Here is a 19491-nt window from a genome sequence, read left to right on the forward strand (position 1 = left end):
GATAGGAGTGTGACACTGTGGGCCTCCCAATCTGAATCCAGACTGGGGTGATGGTAGTTCCAAAGATGGCTTTCTAGCTTTCTTTCTTTTTTTTTTTAAATGGTATAAGTCCCATTCCAGATACCACACTCAAAGACTTAGTTGCCTTTCACTCCTCCATCTACTTCACCCTTCACACATCTAAACAGTAGTAGAGTTCTGCTAATTCATCCCTTCCTTTGGTAGATGTTCTTTCTGAGTTGCTGTGGTAAGAAGAAATCCATTGCCTAGTTTCCTTCTTTCAGTTCTGAACTCATGATGGCCTAGTCCTCTGACAAAAAATATAGTTCATTGCTGGACTCATACTCAAAATATTTCTAGATTGCTAGAACATGTAATTTCTCTAGTTCAGGCCTTCATCTCTTCTCACCTAAACTGTTGAAACAGCCTTGTTACTTACTAGTCTTCTTGACTCCAGTTTTTTCCCTTTCTGATCCATCCTTCAGATCAATCATCAGGATGTGATGCCCTCATCATATCCTTTCTCTACTCTTCATTGCCTTTCTGTGACCTACTAAATAAAATATACACAGTGCTATTTTAAGAGCTGAGAGTACAAATACAAAAAATTGGTTCCTCTTCACAAGGCATTTATACTCCACAGGGGAAAGGAGACTATATGTGTGCACAGATAAGTACATACAAGGTAGTTTAAGGAGAAAGAGAGCATTGAAAACTGGGGGTGGGAATTGGGGAAGACTTCACTAAAAAGATGCCATTTGTGCTGAACCTTGAAGAATGATAAGGACCAGTCAAGGAAGGGATATTTCCAAGCATAGGGATAAACTAATGCAAATGCATAAGCTTTACATACTCTCTTCTTTCCAAATCCTTAGTTCCTTGTTTTCATCTTGTCCTGTTCATGTCTAGAATACTTTCTGTCTTTTTCTCCTCTCCCCTTGATCTCCACCAATTGAATTTCCTCCTTTTCTCCAATGCTCAACTCAAGTGCTACCATTTTCATAAAGCCCTTGACCTCTCCTCCCCTACTGCTATAACAAATGTACTCTTCAAGGTGATGTGTTTATAACTATTGTTGAGGTTTCTCCCTTGGATTTACTTGTTTTCCTTATAGGTATATATACATTCTGTACCCCCAACCACACTGTAAATTCTTTTTTGGAGTTTAGGCTTTTTATCCTATCTCTTTGTATCCCCAGCACCAGCCCCTAGCATGATGCCTTGCACACAGTAGGTGCTTAATAGTGCTGGATTATTTGACTATTTAATCCATTCAGATATCTTAGTTAAGAAAAGTCCCAGTTATTTCTTGTACATGTGGAAATGGGTATGCAAAGAGGCTGGTGAGGATCCCACCAACTCATGTATATCAGAAAATTAAAATCTATCTGTAGAATAGCATTATCAGGAAAAGGTTCTATTTCTATGAAGAATTACTTATAATGTTGATGGTGCAACTGGTTTCAGATTTATTTATAAATCAAAGTGCCATATATAGGCATTGCCATACAGAGTCTTTAGGGTTTGTGCTTGTTTTTCCATTGCTATGCCAGCTAATTCCAGATTTTTTTTTATGATTTCCATTTAGTGTGGCTGATGAGGATAACCCAAGCCAACCATAGCATATGCCATTCTGGCAGAACACAAAAACATCTCTTTGGATGAAAACTTCACTAGTATGCGAATGTCCTGTCATGAATGACTTCAATTGCCCAGCCACAGAAATTAAAAGGCAGAACAAAAGGCTTCTGAGCAACTTTAGGAGCTCTGGTAATGTTAGTCCTGGTCTGGCATATGAGTAACTTTATATTATAATGAAGTGAACAAAGAACAAGGTATCCCATTCACTGAGCAGCTCCCATAACCAGGGGGTTCCCCGAGCCACAGCTTCTTTCACTGAAGTGGAAACCTGCTCTTGGAGAGCAGGAGAAGTGCTGAAAGCAGGTAAATCATCATCAAAAAATATAAATAATCAGAGGAAATGGGTGGAAAAGATGAAAAGGAATAGTCTGATCATTCTCCAAGGAAAAGAAGAACACTAAATCACTGTCCTTTCTGCCTGATCCTGTTGTTTTTATGGAATAGTAAAACACCCAAGGAAATACCAGTTTGGTCTAAAAGACAATTTATAGCTAGGTCAGCCCCGTTGCATCTGGATATGTTTTTAGAGTGGGCTCCATTAGTTGATAGTATAGTTATTTGTCTACACTAGAAGCTATTAACTAGTGCTACTAAAACTTTGGGAAAAAAATAGACTGCAGAGAGCTAAATTCACTCTATTTTTTTTTTCTTGGTCAACTTGCAGGTTTAGTGATGGGCAAACCCTTTCAGGAGTAAGTAACAGATACCCCCTCACAAAGAGTCGGTCAGTCAAAAGGCATTTAGTAAGTGCTTACTATATGTCAGGCACTTTGCTAAATGCTGGGGACACAAAGACCACCCTTCTGTGAATGAATTAAAGGAAAGGTCAGTCTCAGTGCTCTCAGCCTGCTGTTGGGTGTCCCTACTTAAAGGAACAAAATTAAGGACTCTTTCTTTTCTTTTCCCTCAGGGTCAACTGCTCCAAACAGCAACTCAGTTGTTCACAAGACTAAAATATGGAAATCAGCTTTCTCTGCTTCCTGCTATATCCCTCCTCCAATCCTTAAAAATCCCTGGGAGCATTTTAAAACGGCCAATTGTGGAACTTAGTGTTAGAGGTTTTGCAGCAAATGTTTCCTCTGAGAATGCAAAAACTCAACTCTTAGGTACTCAACATAATAAATGTATACATGAATGAATGCAGCCTGGCTTTCACTAAGACAAAAAAAAGTACAGTGTATTCAGGGAAAAGGAATCTAGCCTCAGATTCTGGTTCTGCTATTGGCTCTGTGACATGAGGCAAGTCAGTGCACAGAGGTGGACCTCAGTTTGCACATCAGTGAAACGAGCTAACATGAACAGATGAGCTATAAAGAAGGTCCCTTCCGGCTCTAAATCCTGTGATCTGTTAGGGTCTAAAGTTTGTTGGAGTGGCTTAGGCTCATAAGATCATAGAGTTAGAGTTGAAAGGGACATCAGAAATCATCTAATCCAACCCTCTCTTTTTATGTTTAACATTCCCATTGAGTAGTCCCCCAACTTACACACACTCACAGTTTGGGCACCCAGATTTCGGGGTAACTCTGTGGCTCTATACTTGGAACACTATAATTCATGAGCCTCCACCAGTGTGCTTCCCATTAAGAATCGGCCAGTAGACACAACTAGTTTTTGGTGGTGGTTGGTGGTGTTTTACTCAAAGGCATTTATTTCACTCAGATCGCATAGAGAACAGTGGGTACAAAACATTCTTCCTATAAACCTGGGACACACTCTCCCATAACTGCACATAGCATCCATGGGAAGTGTGGACTTGAATTTAAGAGTACAGTACTAGGGGCAACTAGATGGCGCAGTGGATAAAGCACTGGCCTTGGATTCAGGAAGACCTGAGTTCAAATCCAGCCTCAGACACTTGACACAACTAGCTGTGTGACCCTGGGCAAGTCACTTAACCCTCATTGCCCTGCAAAAAAACCCCAAACAAACAAACAAACAAAAAGAGTACAGTACTAGTAAGGGACATGTATAAAATACCCATGTGGCAAAAGCAACTCACAACTTCTGGTACTAGAGGACTCAGAAGTATTTTCTCTCTTCCTAGAATATTAACACTAGGTTTCCAGGGTGTGTTCCTTTCCACAGCCTAATTCTCCATTTTGTCAGGGCTCATAATCTTTGAAGCAGCTTCCTCGTTCTGGTGACCATCTTTCTGTAACCATACCTCTGCAGTCTCTCTCTTTTCCCCACTGGATGTAGTGTCACCAGTAGGACTTCCTACCAGTCCAGGAGCTCTCCTTCAAAATTACAAGAATTTGGGGGAGTGGAAAGGGCCTCTCTATCCCTGCAGAGGTCTCCTTAAGTTTCGACTCCTACACTACCTGGCGCTCTTCAGGACTCACCTAAAATCCAAAAGGAGGTGGTTAATTTTTTTTCTTAGTCAATCCAGTTGTCCCCTCTAGATTTAATCAAAGAGCATTCTTCCCTCATGGAAGGGTTGGCCTAAATGCATTTCTATAACTTATGTAACACCTCAGTTAGCAATCTATGATTGCACCTGGGCTTTCAGTTGACTGTGTTAACTAAGGAAGGTGGGGATGGGACAGTCATATCCCTCCTCCATTATACATGGAAGAGAAGTTGAGTGACTTACTCATGGGCACAAAGGGGAAAAGCTGAAATTCTAAACCAAGTCCTCTCACTGATTCCACTTTTTTTTTTTTTTTTTTTTTTTAGTGAGGCAATTGGGGTTAAGTGACTTGCCCAGGGTCACACAGCTAGTAAGTGTTAAGTGTCTGAGGCTGGATTTGAACTCAGGTACTCCTGATTCCAGGGCCAGTGCTCTATCCACTGTGCCACCTAGCTGCCCCTGATTCCAGCACTTTTACCACGATACCAAACTGCCTCCTCTTAGAGAACAGCTTCAAAAAAAATCATCCCAGTACATGAAAGTAGCCACTCAAGGCTTTGTTACTCTTGGTAAAATATCAGCTGTTCTTTTTCCCATAAGGCCTAACCAAAGTAACAATTTTTGTTAAATGAAACAAGACCCCAAGCCTATGCATTGTATTCCACAGATATTATGAATACTCTTCAGCAATCTGAATTAATGACATTGTTGGCCAAAATTTTTACAAGAGTACTGGAACAGGCCTCTAAAAGCAGAGGGATGGATGGAAGGGTAGTAGAAAGCAGTTCCTTCTGACCCTCAATTTCTTGCCCCATTGATGTTCTGAGGCATTCAGGCCCTTCTTCGGGTAAATTAGTAAAACTGGACCGTAAGTCAGTAGACTGTCAATGAAGAACCAGTGATTCCTTGACTCTTCAATTTAATTTAATACTTGTGCAGGGTGTTGTGGTAGCTGCTGTGAATATGAAGATAGTTGTGACACACTGACCTCGAGTAATTTACTATCTAATCAAGAAGGAAAAATGTATAAAGATATCTTTGATACAAAGAAGAATGTATAAAATGCAAGGTAATGTATAACCTCAGAAAGTGCTATGAAAGATGTAATAAAGCACAGATCATTTTTTTTTTTTAGTGAGGCAATTGGGGTTAAGTGACTTGCCCAGGTCACACAGCTAGTAAGTGTTAAGTGTCTGAGGCCAAATTTGAACTCAGGTACTCTTGACTCCAGGGCCACTGCTCTATCCACTGTACCACCTAGCTTCCCCAGCACAGATCATTTTCAACCAAGAACATAGAATATCAGAGAAAATTTCATGGAAGTGACACCTGCATTGGGCCCTGAAGAAAGGAAGGAACTCTAGCTGATAAAGAAGGGGAAGAGACAAGGAAGAAAGGAATCAATTCCAGGCATAGGAATAACATAAATAAAGCATGAAAATAGGAATCCCTAGTATGTGAAGAAAGTATGCCATATGACTGGAAAGGAGGGATGGCTGAGGTTTTAAACCTGGATTACTTGGAAGTATGGTGGTAAAACTCAGCAGAAATAGGGAATATAGGAAGGCACTGGTGGCCAGATTATGAGTGCCAGCCCAATGGACTTGATAAATGGTTCACTTTCTATACCTATTCAAAGCATAACATGGTATCATACCACCTTTAATGCATAATTCAGATTGTACCACCTTGTTGGAAGCACATGGTTATTTAATTAGTTGGCCAGTGGTATTCCCCAGGTAGAGAGGCTGAAATATAATTTATTGCCACCATAACTCTAGTAGTACACTAAGTAGAAATCTGTAAATCACTCTGTGCAAAAGCTTTTAAGAACATACAACTAGGGGGTTACCTTTGGTATTCCAGAAGTATCAAGCCAATTCTGAAAGATATCTTCCACAGACAGGCCAAGTCTTTAAAAAAAAATCAAACAAAGGATTAAAGAGGAATTACATTTTGTTTTCTCATAAAATAGTTCCCTCTCACCCAGTCAAGTACATGGACACCAGAAATTTTCCAAAGCAATATATATATATATATATATATATATATATATATATATATATATATATATATATTCTTGGCAAAAAGAGCAACAATTCTATAGACTACACAGTGGTTTGTAATATACTTGTATTAGAAACTATGTTCTATTTAGTTAATCTCTGTAGATGAAATAAAAATTGACATTTAAAGGCATATTATATTTGGTCCCTTATATAATCTTCACACTTAGGAAAGGAAAAGTAAAAAGAGTAGCAAGCAAATATATAGGTATGTATCTATGAATATGTATACATATATGGACTCACATATGCATGTATATATGGCATAAAAGTTAAGAACAGGTGTTCCCAAGTAAGATTTTTGTGGAAAGAATTTGCTGGTTTGTGTTTTATTTTTGAAAGATTCAAAAGTATTACATTTTTTAAAGATAGAGTTTTAGTGGTACCTTTTGCTTTTATATTGCCTGGATTTCCTCCTACTTTCCACTCTCCCCATCCCAAAGAACTACCTCTTACAATAAAGATTTTGTTTTTAAGAAAATGGGGAAGATGAAAAAATTGATGTGTAGATATAAATATAAAATCTGATATTACATACAGTGTTCTACACCCATTTACTCCCAACCATCTTTGCAAAGGAGTGAAAAGAGGAGTCTTTTCATATCTATTCTTTGGGTTGCAGGGGCAGCTAGGTGCCATAGTTGATAGAGCACTGGCCCTGAAGTTGGGAGGACCTTAGTTCAAATTTCACCTCATATACTTACTGGCTGTGTGACTTTGAGCAAGGCAAAACCCCAATTGCCTTAAATATTTGGGACCATCTCCAGACATTTTGATATCTATCTTGCCACTGGACCCATATGGCTTGGGAGGAAAGAATGAGGTTGGTGACTCTGCACAGCCCTCCCTCACTTAAATCCAATTCACTGCAAATCATGACATCACCCTGATATCATGGTCCTCTTCAAGACTGAAGGACAAACCACAAACCTCTGGGTCAAGCTTGTTCTTTATAATTTTGTGCTACTTGTTTTCAACTGTTCTGGGAGTGTTTGTTCTTTTTATTTACATTGTTGTAGCATTGTTTTCATAAGTTCATATAAGGCTTTCCATGATTCTCTATATTCACCATGTTCATCTTTTCTTGTAACACAATAATATTCCATTACATCAGGGGTTCTCAACCTTTTTATCTTTCCAGAGAAGCCTATGGACCCCTTCTTAGAATACTATCTTTAAATGAACAAACTAAACACAGAGAATTAGAAAGGAAACAAAGAATTCTGAAATAATTATAAAAGATACTGGGGAAAAAACAAACAAACCAAGTTCATGGACTCCAAGTAAAACCTCTGCATTCTATCCATGTACTACAATTTAATTAGTCATTTCCCCAACTAACGGGCATTTACTTTGCTTTGAGTGTTTTGATACCACGAAAAGTGTCAGGGGAGATGGGTGGTGCCAGTAGATGGAACAGCACACTTAGAATCAAGCCTCAGATACTTATTAGGTATACGTGACCTGGGCAATTCATTTAACCTCACTCAGATGCAGTTTCCACATCTGTAAAATGGGAATGATAGTAGCACCTAGCTCCCAAGGTTGTTATGAAGATAAAAAGAGACATTTGTAAAGTGATCTCTGTGTGTGTGTATGTATGTATGTATGTATGTATGTACACACATATATACCCACACACATATAATACACATTTTGCCATTTAATGGAGACTTACTTTTTTCCAATGACCCTCCTAGCAACAGAATCTCTGAGTTAAAAGAGTATGGAAATTTTAGACATTTTACTGGAATAATTCCTAATTGCTTTCCAGAATAATTAACTTATTCACAACCCTATCAATGATGTGGAATGTAACAACTTTCCACAACTCCTTCAATATTGACTATTCAGATTAAAATGAGAGACACTTTAAAAAATTACTGGAGGTCCTCTAAGAATGAAAAACTAAATGCTGATTTGGTGAGCACTAGAATTAAGTCTGAGCTGTCCTATGCATATAACTTGAAAATGCCCTTAGACTAAAGCAAGTAAAAATAATAACACTGACACTTTAGGTCCAATTCAGATCTGAGAACTACTAAACAGATCCTACTTCCACTGACTATTTCTAACATTAGTACCTGTCTGAGAATAACTGAATTCTAAAGCTGGAAGTGACTATACGGCTCATTTTGTCCATATGACTCATTTTGTCTATTTTGACTCTGAATCAGGAAGAACAATCCACTTGTTATATCTTAATCTCCAGTGATCTAAAAAGTCTTTGCTTTCATGAACTCCTGACTTAAAATTAACTAGTATCCAATATATTCAGGGTTCAAATTGCTCCAATGTTTCTTCTTTTGAGAAAATCTAACTTGCAAAATCCTGGCAAGATGACAAAGTGAGGGCTATCTTAGGGGCAATTCTTAGGGCTTTCAACCCCCAAAATATAAGTAAAGATTCCAAAATGCAAAATATTCAACAATTACATAAAAACTAAAAATGGAAGAAAAAAACATAAAAAGGGTAATTCTTGAAGAAAAAAATAACAGAAGACTGACTCATCAACCCAGTACTCTGATGAGTTACTCCCCCAGCTTCTTCCCTCTATCTAGCCTGCGGCAATTTTAGGGACCTGCTTTCTTTTGGAAGTAAATACCTTGACAGTGATCTAATGGGGAACTTCCTTACCAAGGGGCAGGTAAAGCTCCCACTGGCTTAGGGCACAAGCCCCTTCCCCACCCTTCTCCTTCATCTAGCCCTATAGAGGGGAGTGATCCTAGGAAGCAAATTCTTCCTGTCTGCTGCAGTTTTACATACCAATGTTCAATTATTTCCTTAACAGTACTGAGGGAACCTAACTTTCAGGGAGGTCTGTAAATCCAACAATCCCAGAAGCTAGAGAAGTAGGAAGGGGCTGGGTCTGGGGAAGAATGTGAAGTCTGGGGGAAATGGATGGGGAGGAGACAGAAGAGCAGTAGTGCAGGATTAGTTACAGGGTTTTTTTGTTTGTTTGTTTGTTTTGTTATTGTTGTTGTTGTTTTTAAAAACATCACCAGATTAAAAAGCAAGTAGCCAGGAAGAATGAGAATAAAACAATTTTTAAAACCCAAGTGCAAAGGTTTTCTGAAACAATTCTCTTCAACTTTGTTGGGGGGAGGGTGTCTCCCCAGTTCCTTCAGCATTAGTCTCCAAGGTGAAGATGAGGGAGTAAATAAAGTCAGTTAAAGAGAGTATGAAGAAACCAAATAGGCTCAACTACAGTGGTCTGTAAGAATCTGCCTACGGGTCCCAACTTCACCTCTGAAGGACACAGATCTCCTTCAACCTGTGGTCAGAGAGACCAGAACAGTCAGAGGAGAAGAAATGAACAAATTTGAAGATCCATCTCAATGGGCAAGTACTTTGCAACAAAAGAAATTAAATCAAAATATCCCCAAGGAAGAAAAAGACAAAATGGAGCAAGTTCAAATAAACAAACAAACCCCTCCAGTATGGTTCAGAAGAGCAATTAAAATATCTAAGTGAAAATATCAAAGAAATAATCACAGAAATGAGCATCCTTAAGAAATGTCAGACCAGAGAACTTAAAAGAAAAGCCAGTACCACCTTTGAAAAAGAGAATAAAGGAATCGGAATGCAAAAATGCAGAGGAAGAAAGAAAAATGAATAAAATTGAAAAAAAAAACACTACAAAACACGAATACACTTCAAGAAAGAATATGAAGAGTTAATCTAAGGAGTAGAGATCTTCCAAAAAACACCATCAAAAAGAAAACTTGACTAGTAAACAAACAATTCTCAAAACAATCACAAATTATTAACAACTATCTGAAAGATTATTCCTTATCACTAATAAAAAGAGAAAATCAGACCTCACAACCAGAAAATTGGCAGATGACAAAAGATAGTAATAGTCAATTTTGTAAGGGATATAGAAAGTCAAACAGATTAATACTCAATTCGTAGAGCTGAGAATTGGTCCACTGTGGAAAGCAATGTGCAATTATGAAAAGAAAGTGATTAAATGTTTATATTTATAGCTTTTGACCCAGAGATTCCTTTACTAGGCATATGCCTCAAGAAGGTGAGTTGATTTTTTTAAAAAGTCCCATATACTCCAAAATAACTATAGTACCATTTTTAAGCAGCAAGGAACTGGAAGCAAAATAGATGCGCATGGACTGCAAAATGGCTGAAGAAGTTATGGTATGTGAATATAAGAACATATTAGCTATTGTAATTAGCATGTGTAAAATATAAAATTAGCATATGTAAAAAAATGAATGTGATGAATGCAATGAAACCTGGGAAGGCATATTAACTAATATAAAGTGAAGTAAGCACAACCAGAAAAATAATATATACTAAGATTACTATAGTAAAAATAAAAAGAACTACAAAATAATAAAAATAATGCTTTGAAATGATAATGACCAAACTTGGCCTAAAGAAGAAACATAATCAGACATCTCTTTCTTTACCTTCTTTTTAGAAGTGTGTGTGTGTGTGGGGGGGGGATCTAGATGGCAAAGTAGATAAAGCACCGGCCCTGGATTCAGGAGGACCTAAGTTCAAATCCTGCCTCAGACACTTGACACTTAACTAGCTGTGTGACCCTGGGCAAGTCGCTTAACCCTCATTGCCTCACCACACCGCCCCCCCAAAAGAAGTAAGGGAATGAGTTGTAATACTTCATATATATTTGGGCTTTTTGATGTCTGAGTTTTGCTCAACTTTTTCCCCCCTTTTTTTATTTTTTGTTATAACAAATGGCTCTCTATGGAGGCAGGAGGAATATGATGTAAAAATAAGATACATCAACTAAATTCTTTTTAAATGAAAATACCTACTCTATTGGTGACAGACAGCAAAGTACATATTGAGATTATCTATAGAACATCAACAGAAAGAAATCTCAAGTTTAATTCATTAAGAAACATTCTACTCAAATTTCAGAACTACAACATCAAAGAATAAATGTTGCAGGTAGCCAGGAAAATAATCCTTCACATTCCAAGGATAACCAATAACAGGATCATTATAAATAACAGGATTATTCAACTATTATAAAAAAAGTCAAAGGCAAATTAGAATATGATATTATGAAGAATAAAGAATATCAATAAGCTCTGAAAAATATATAGCATGCAAAGGCAAGTCTAAGGATCAAGAAAAATTCTATGTTCAGCAAAGGGGAAAGAAATTAAATTATTCTTTCAAAAAACCCATCAGGAAGGAGATGTTCCAGTAGCATGCTGAAATGATGCCATGGAAAAATTGGAGGAGGTGGGACAAAGGATCTTTCAAAAAATTGTGTTGGGAGGAGGGGGAGAGAAAGTTTAACACTTCGAGATATCAGCTTCTACAAGGCAGATAAATGTGTCTCAATACTGGTTTCCTTTAGGGATGGAGGAAATGGTTGAAACCCTATGGAGCCACAAATCAGAGTGGAGAGGGACATAAGTTCAAAGTTAAGTAAAAAGAGATAAGTGAAGAGGGAAAAGATACAAAAAACAGGTTTGAGACCTCTGGGTTAAATTTATAGAATATGTCCCACTGTGTCTCATTGTGTTGAGAATTAAGATTCCTAGGAGTAGAATAGAATATTTTAGGAATAATATTCCTAGAACAGATAGCCTAGAAGGGGAAAGGAGTAAGAAAGGGGGTTTAATGAAAACAGAATTTCCTAGAAAAGAGGTATTTACAAATATATGTCACTCCTATCAGATTGGCTAAAATGACAAAAAAGGAAAATAATAAATGTTGGAGAAGCTGTGGGAAAATTGGAACACTAATCCATTGTTGGTGGAGCTGTGAACTGATCCAACCATTCTGGAGAGCAATTTGGAATTATGCCCAAAGGGTGATAAAGCTGTGCATACCCTTTGACCCAGCAATAACACTTTTGGGTCTTTTTCCCAAAGAGATCATGGAAGGGGGAAAGGGACCCACATGTACAAAAATATTTATAGCTGCTCTTTTTGTGGTGGCAAAGAATTGGAAGTTGAGGGGGTGCCCATCAATTGGGGAATGACTGGACAAGTTGTGGTATATGAATATAATGGAATACTATTGTGCTATAAGAAACGATGAGCAGGAGGAGTTCAGAGAAACCTGGAGGGTCTTGCGTGGGCTGATGATGAGTGAGATGATCAGAACTAGAAGAACATTGTACACAGTAACATCAACATTGAGTGTTGATCTACTGTGATGGACTATATTCTTCTCACCAGTGCTATGGTACAGAAGAGTTCCAGGGAACTCGTGATGGAAGAGGATCTCCAAATCCAGGAAAAAAAAAAAACTGCGGAGTATAGATGCTGAATGAACCATACTATTTCTTTTGTTTTTGATGCTGTTGTTTGTTTTTTTCTATTTTGAGGTTTTCCATCATTGCTCTGATTTTTTTCCTCATAACATGACTAATGCAGAAATAGGATTAATGTTATTATGTGTGTATATATATATATATAACCTATATCAGATTACCTGCTGTCTAGGGGAGGGGGGAGGGAAGGGAGGGAGGGAGAAAAATCTGAAATTGTAAAGCTTGTATAAACAAAGGTTGAGAACTATCTTTACATGTAACGGAAAAAAATACTTTATTAATTTTAAAAAACAAACAAACAAAAAAACCAAATATATGTCACTAATACAGAGGAGGTCTAAATATCAGACTCTTTTCTAAGCTGAGAAAAGAAAGTAGTGTAGCCTTGGGGGACTGTGGTAAGAAGACAGCCTGTAAGGGCCTAGAAGTGTCCTGACCCTATATATACCCTAGTAAAGCTTTAAAATATGCCAGTAAAAAATAATAAGGAAAATTACTAATAGACTCTTGTACCTAGCACCTGGATACATAGAAAAGAGAGCTGGAATCCTATAGACACTCTGAAGTAAATGGAATGTGTGGTGCAAATCCTTGGCAATTAGAGAAGAGTTCTCTGTAGAGCACAGGAAAAAGCCGGCTTGGGAACCCAGCAATGTCTACTGAGGGAGTTGGGAGTGGTCCAAGCTCAGGGGCAGGAAAAGGGTCCAAGGCAGAGACTAACTTAAGGGTGGTCCTAGAGCTTCATGGAAGGACTCCAGTACAGAGGCATCCCTAAGCCCAACAGAATCAGGGCACTAAGAGAAAGCCCCAAGCAGAGCCTAACACAGTGTGTGACCAGAGGGTGGCCCTAGGCAAGAACCAAGCAAGGGGGTGGTCTCAGAGTTTCTAAAAAACAAAATGGCGTTGTACTTTCAAAATAGTTTACTCCAGCTTCAGTGTCTCTAGGGACCAATAATACTTAGAGATTAGGCACTTGGATCAGAATTTCAAAACCACCCTCAATTCTTGTCAGAGAAGTAACTGCAGATGGAGACATGTTGGATGGGCCCCAGGTAGAGCCCAGATTAAGGATGACCTGGACCTTTGTGACAAGAATCAAGCTTTACAGCAAGAACAAGAGGAAGAGGGCCACTGTGAAGTCCAGTGAAGGGGATGGCCCTGAGCCAGTGGCAACAGGAGAGGGATCCTAGGAAGAGTTTGCTAGAGAGTGGTCCCAGGGATCTCCACAGCATCAAGAAGAAAAGGCCTCAGCATTGGGGCTACCTGGAGCAGTGGCAAAACTAAGTATAATCCTACAGTAAGAAAAATGGATTTTTAATGGAATAGAATATTTCTAATTATTTTTGCCTAAAAGGCCAGAACTGGAAGGATATTTTGAAATAAAAATGCAAGAGCCAAATAAAACATAAAAAGGATAGACATACATTTTTACAACTGGAATGGAATTCTTGTGGAAGATTTACATGCTAATAAGGGGATAAGAAACAAAGGTCTTCTCAGCACCCTTTAAGGGTCATCAAGAAAGGTAAAAATGCCATAAAGCCTGTGGGTGGTTTTGTTCTGTTTTGAAGGTCTCAGCAGACAAAAATGGGAAGCAAGGGACTACACTGGGGCAAAAAGGAAGAGAAAGGGAAACAAAACCACTATCACATAACAGAGTTTTTATAAGATAAGTATTTAAACATGGAGGAAATGAGTCTCCCATGAACCTCACTTTAATCTGAACCAGATGAAGGAAGGTTGAACACAATTACACCTATCCCCACCCATCCACAAACACATATATAAAAAATGTGTTATAGAAATATATTTCAAAAGGGAAAAAGGAGAATAGTGGGACAAAGGTTGGGGAGAGAGGAATTTGAGAGGTAGGATAGGACTGACTGATAGGGAAACAGTCATATGCAAAGCAGACTCTAATGATGGGGATGGAAAGTCAAGGGGAAGCAGGGATTAAAAGGGAAAAAAGCAAAAGCAAAAAACTAGATTAAGGGTGGGGAAAAAGAAAAGAGCTGCAAGAATAGAAACAGGACATTCCATTTAGAGATCACAAGTATCAGGCAAACCCCCTCTCTTTTATTAACTTATTGGTGAAGAGGAGTGGAAAGAAAAGAAAAAGTGCAAGAATTCAGGATGGAGGGCAATACACAGTTAAGATTCATAAACATGAATGAGACTGGGATGAATTAACTCATAAAATGGGAGAGAATGGTAGAATGGTTTAGAGAACAGAATCCTACAATACAGGATATTATAAAAAAAAAGACACTTGTAACAAAGATTCACACAGAGTTAAAATGAGGGGTTGGAACAAAATTTATCATGCTTCAGATAAACTCAAAAATTGGCAGAAATTGTTATTTTAGATAAGGCTACAGGAAACATAGACATAATAAAAAGAGATAAGTAGAAAATTGAATATTTAACATATATGCACCAAATAGCATAGCATCTAAAAAAATGAAAAGTCAATCAGAGTAAGAAACAGTAAAATATAATAATGAAGGACATCAATATATTTCTTTCAGAATTAGACAAATTAGAATTAGACAAATCTAACCAAAGGATAAAAAGATATAATTTAAGGATCTGAATAGAACTTTAGAAAAATTAGAAATGGCATGTCTGATGATTACTGACTACCTAATTCAACTCAAATGTTCAGTGTTGTACTAATCAAACTACCAAAGTATTATTTTACTGACCCAGAAAAATAATAATAAAATTTATATGAAGAACCAAAAGGTCAAGAATGTCAAGGGTAATAATAAAAAAGAGGAAAGGAATACAATTTATCAGTAAAGAGAGGTATGTCCGTGGAACAAAGTAGGTACCCAACATCTAAAAGGAAATAAAGACAGTTCCCTAGGGTTTGATAAACATAAATACTCCAATTACCATGGTAAAGACTCACTTGGAAAGCAGTTTGCCAGAAATATATCTAACACTGTATACCAAGATAAATAACAAACACATACATGACTTAGACATAAAAGATTTTATAAGCAAATTAGAGGAACAAGGAAGAAATCTCCTTTCAGATTTATGGATAGGAGAAAAATTCATAACCAAAGAAGAGTTAGAGAAGAGATAAAACAATTTAATTACATAAAATTTAAAAGACTTTTGTACAAATAATACTAATATGTTAATATTATAATGGAAACAGGTAAGTGGGAAACAATCTTTGCAACCAAGTTTTTCTGAGAAAGGTCTCATGTTACATGTGTGTGTATTTATATAATATATATCTATATGCATGTATATGTATATATATCATATATGTGGAACCTATTAAAATTTATAAGAGTAAGGGCCTTTTCCCAATAAATAACTATCTAAAGAATGTGATTAGACAATTTTCAAAGAAGAAATCCAAGTTATCAGCAATTACATAATAGAATGTTCCAAATCACTAATAGAGAAATGCAATCAAAGCAACTTTGAAGTCCTACCTCCTACCCATTACATTAGTAAAGAAGACAAAAGAGAAAAATGACAAATGTTGAAGGAGTTACAGGAAAATGGGTACACTAATATACTGTTGGTGAAGCTTATATTGGTCCAGTCATGATAGAAAGCAATATGGAACTGTACCCAAAAAGTATATAACTTTTCCCCCAGCTATACCACTACTAGGTCTATATCCCAGAGAAATCAAAGAAAGAGGAAAAGGACACATATTTGTTATAGGGGTTTAAATTTTTTTTCAGTTGAAAAGAGGGCAGTTGGAGGGAGAAATAGAAGCGCATATAAGATATTTTAAAGAGAATAAAACAAGAGAAAACAATGATATAAGCACAATATTGATCATTTTAATCCATTTATGGTTATTGTTTAATTTGTGTTTTTATTTTATATATTATATATATATATAGTTAAATCAGCATTTTTTGTCTATGTGACTTATTTTGTGCATACTAATCTTATCTGTTGTCAACTCCCCTCCTTTCCATTAGCCTATGCAGTTCTGAGACTCCTTCATATACTCTGAATCTAGTGACACCAGTCTCTTTGACACTGCTTACACAAGACACTCCTTCCATGCATTTTCACTGGCTGTCCCTGATGGAATTCTTTTTCCTCATCTCTGACTCCTGGTTTCCCTGTGTTTTTTTTCAAGTTCCAGTTAAAATTGCATTTTCTTTAGGAAGACTTTCTCAGTCCTCAATCTTAGTGCCTTCACTCTTGATTATCTCCAATTTACCCTATATATATTTATAGCTATAGCTATAGCTTACTGTGTATAGTCATTTACATGCCGTCTCCCTCACTAGACAGTTCCTTGAGAACAGGGACTAGTTTTATATTTGCCTTTCTTTGTATCCTCAGAGTTTAGCATAGTGCTTGTTATGTAGTAAGTTCTTAATAAATGCTTGATGACTGACCAAAGATGCCAGAGAGTGCTTCACATAATATAAGGATGAATTCTCTATAATGAGAGAGGTCTAAAAAAGATCCAGCACTCTGAATCTCAAAGATATAGAGGAGAAAAGGCTAATCTGAGGAGGAGGCTGGCACAAGAACTCAAGGGACACAGGGCAAGATCAGGGTGGGCTGACCACCTCACCAAATAGTGTAAGGGGAGGTGCAGCTAGGCATTGGAAAAAAGCCCCAACTCAGAAAGTAAATCTAAAGAGTTAAGTAAATCAAAGAGAACATTCACCAATATCCAAAATTACTGTAAATCTAGAGATCTCCAGGAAGATTAAGGTAATTTTGTAATAACTGCAGACAGAAACTAAAAGGAAAAAAATGGATTTTCTCCAAGTAATGCATGAATACCTAGAAGAAATGAAATAAAAGATTAAAAAATAATAAAATCTGTGGAAAAAAGAATTAGAAGGTAATTAAATGACTTAGACACTGTTGGTGGAGCCCTGAATTAATTTAGAGTTGTTTTTTTGTTTTGGGGGAAGGTTTTTTTGGAAAACAATTTGGAATTTATATTATAAAGGTGACTTCATAAACAGTGAGCCCAAAGCTGGGCATATATCCTCAAGGAAACCAAAGACAAAAAGGTCTAATATAAGCCAAACTATTGTTAGCAGAATTTTTATGGCAACAAAGAACTGGAAACAAAGTAGGTGCCCCCCTTGATTGGGGAAAAGTTGAACAAACTGCAGTAGATGAAATATTGTGCTGAAAGAAATGACAAATATGAGAAATCTAGAGCAACATGGGAAAATCTGCCTATGTGACACACAGTAAAATTAATGAAGGCATTAAAAATATACAAGTTACTAAAAAGTTTATCTTGGTCTCAGAGAACAGATAATGAAACATACCTCTCTCCTTTTGGCAGAGATAAGAAAATGCAAGGGCAGGAATGTTGCCTCCTTTTAAGATGTGGACACTAGATTGGTTATTTTTGCTTATCTTTTTTTTAACAAGATTCAATCAATGGAAGGGGGTGGGAGAAGAGTCTACATTTAGAAATGACCAGAATGTAAAATAAAATTTTGTTATTAAAAAATATTGAAATCTCTCTGTTACTCTTGCCTTGTATCTTCAATAGGTCCTAGGATTTGATCAAATTACTTGCTTTATGTCAAAGACCAGGAGCCACTTTAAGGTGCGTGTGTGTGTGTGTGTGTGTTCAGTCTCAATTTATTAAGACTGGGATTTCCCCACCACAAGCTGCATGAATACTTCCATCTGGTGGGGGTGGGAGTAGTTGGGAGATCTCACAGTTCTTCAGATCCAGACCTGTTCTTCAGTTGGATTCTGTTGATTTGTGGGGTACAATGAGAGGGGCTGCAATTGTCCCTGGGTAGTCTAGGTGTTCTTGGAGGTGGTGGTAGTGTGGTTGGTTACACAAGCCAAATTACAAAGAAGCAATAAAGAAAAAAGTAGAAAGAAGAAAACGACTACTTTGCTCGGGGTGGGTGGGGTCACCTGTGTACTCCATTTTCATAGCATTGCAAGGAATTACTTGTTTGGGGCTTCTACCACTCTCTATGGAGGGTTCTTTCTTTTCTTTATTCTGGTTCTCAAGCTGCATCTACAAGTCATAGATACAGTTGGGTGATGTCTCTTTTCTTCCCATCTCTAATATGACCTCACTTGGAAGTAATAAAGTTCAGTTTTTCCCTCTGAAATGTTTCTTTCATTCATCACCTGCTGAGAGGCCCTACAGTAGTAATGCTGAGGTAAACAGAGTATCTCAATATCGTTTCAACCAGGAGCAGACCACACACTGATGTTAGAAACATCAATATGCCACCTAGGAGCTGTGAATCCTCTTGTGATTTTTTTTCTCCCTAGTCAGGTTCTTTCTAGGATATTATAGTTTGCCCTCTGTATCATAAGAGAAAGAATGAGAAGGATAAGAGGAGAACCACAGAGATGATTAAAAGATAAGTACATAAGATCCAATAAGTTAAGGTCAAAGGGATTCGGATTATTGTTTCTGAAGGGAAGCTGAGGCTGAGACTCAATAGCTGTCATGAGGAGCTACTTTATGAAGAATGGTGAACAGCTGTTGTTCATCTCTTCTGAGGAGTGAACAAGAGGAAATGGGCATAAATTTTCCTAGGAGGGCTTTAGGTTAAATACAAAAGAGAACAACCTGATATGAAGTGCTGTTGAGTACTTCACTGGGTTATTGAGTGAGGTCAAGAGATCTTTGTCACTAAAGAAAAGAACAACAGGCAGACAGTCACCCGCCTATTTCTGAGTTATTTAGGTGAGCCCAGCTTAGGAGCTCAGAGAGATGATTCAGACATTCACAGAGAGTCCATTCCAATCTTATTTTTCTGACCCAATGAAAATGAGAACTCAATTTAACAGTATATAGATTTAGACATAGATATATAGATATGTATATAGCTAAAGGACCCAATACTATACATGCAGATAATTTTTATTGTGTAAATTCCATGACTTGATCTGGTCATTGATCATTCTTTTTTCACTTAGGTAGGGTTTTAATCAAAATGACCTTCTCTCCTTTAGTTAACAGACTCATATAAAAATTCACAGGGACTGTGAAGAAGGCTCACTAAATAAAGACAACGTTCTCTAGACTGCCAGTAAAGCAGAGACAATACGGGACAGCAGCAATGATTGTCCCATTTATCAGTATTGGCCAATGAAGAAGTGAGAGAACAGGGCATTTGATACCTGATTGTCCCCTTCCTCATGTCTCATCAGGT

At 37.4% G+C, this 19491-nt stretch overlaps 1 protein-coding gene across 2 annotated transcripts in view; it reads right to left on the reverse strand.

Annotated features, from left to right (window-relative positions):
• LOC122736585 (aminopeptidase O (putative)) overlaps nt 1-19491 on the reverse strand; it is a 495791-nt gene that overhangs the window by 154881 nt on the left and 321419 nt on the right. For both annotated transcript variants that reach the window (XM_043978914.1, XM_043978916.1), the window contains one exon: nt 5844-5904. In XM_043978914.1, the coding sequence (XP_043834849.1) occupies nt 5844-5904 (61 nt within the window). The remainder of the gene's footprint in view (nt 1-5843; nt 5905-19491) is intronic.

Source organism: Dromiciops gliroides, chromosome 1 (genome assembly GCF_019393635.1).
Source record: "Dromiciops gliroides isolate mDroGli1 chromosome 1, mDroGli1.pri, whole genome shotgun sequence".
Lineage (NCBI taxonomy): Eukaryota > Metazoa > Chordata > Mammalia > Microbiotheria > Microbiotheriidae > Dromiciops > Dromiciops gliroides.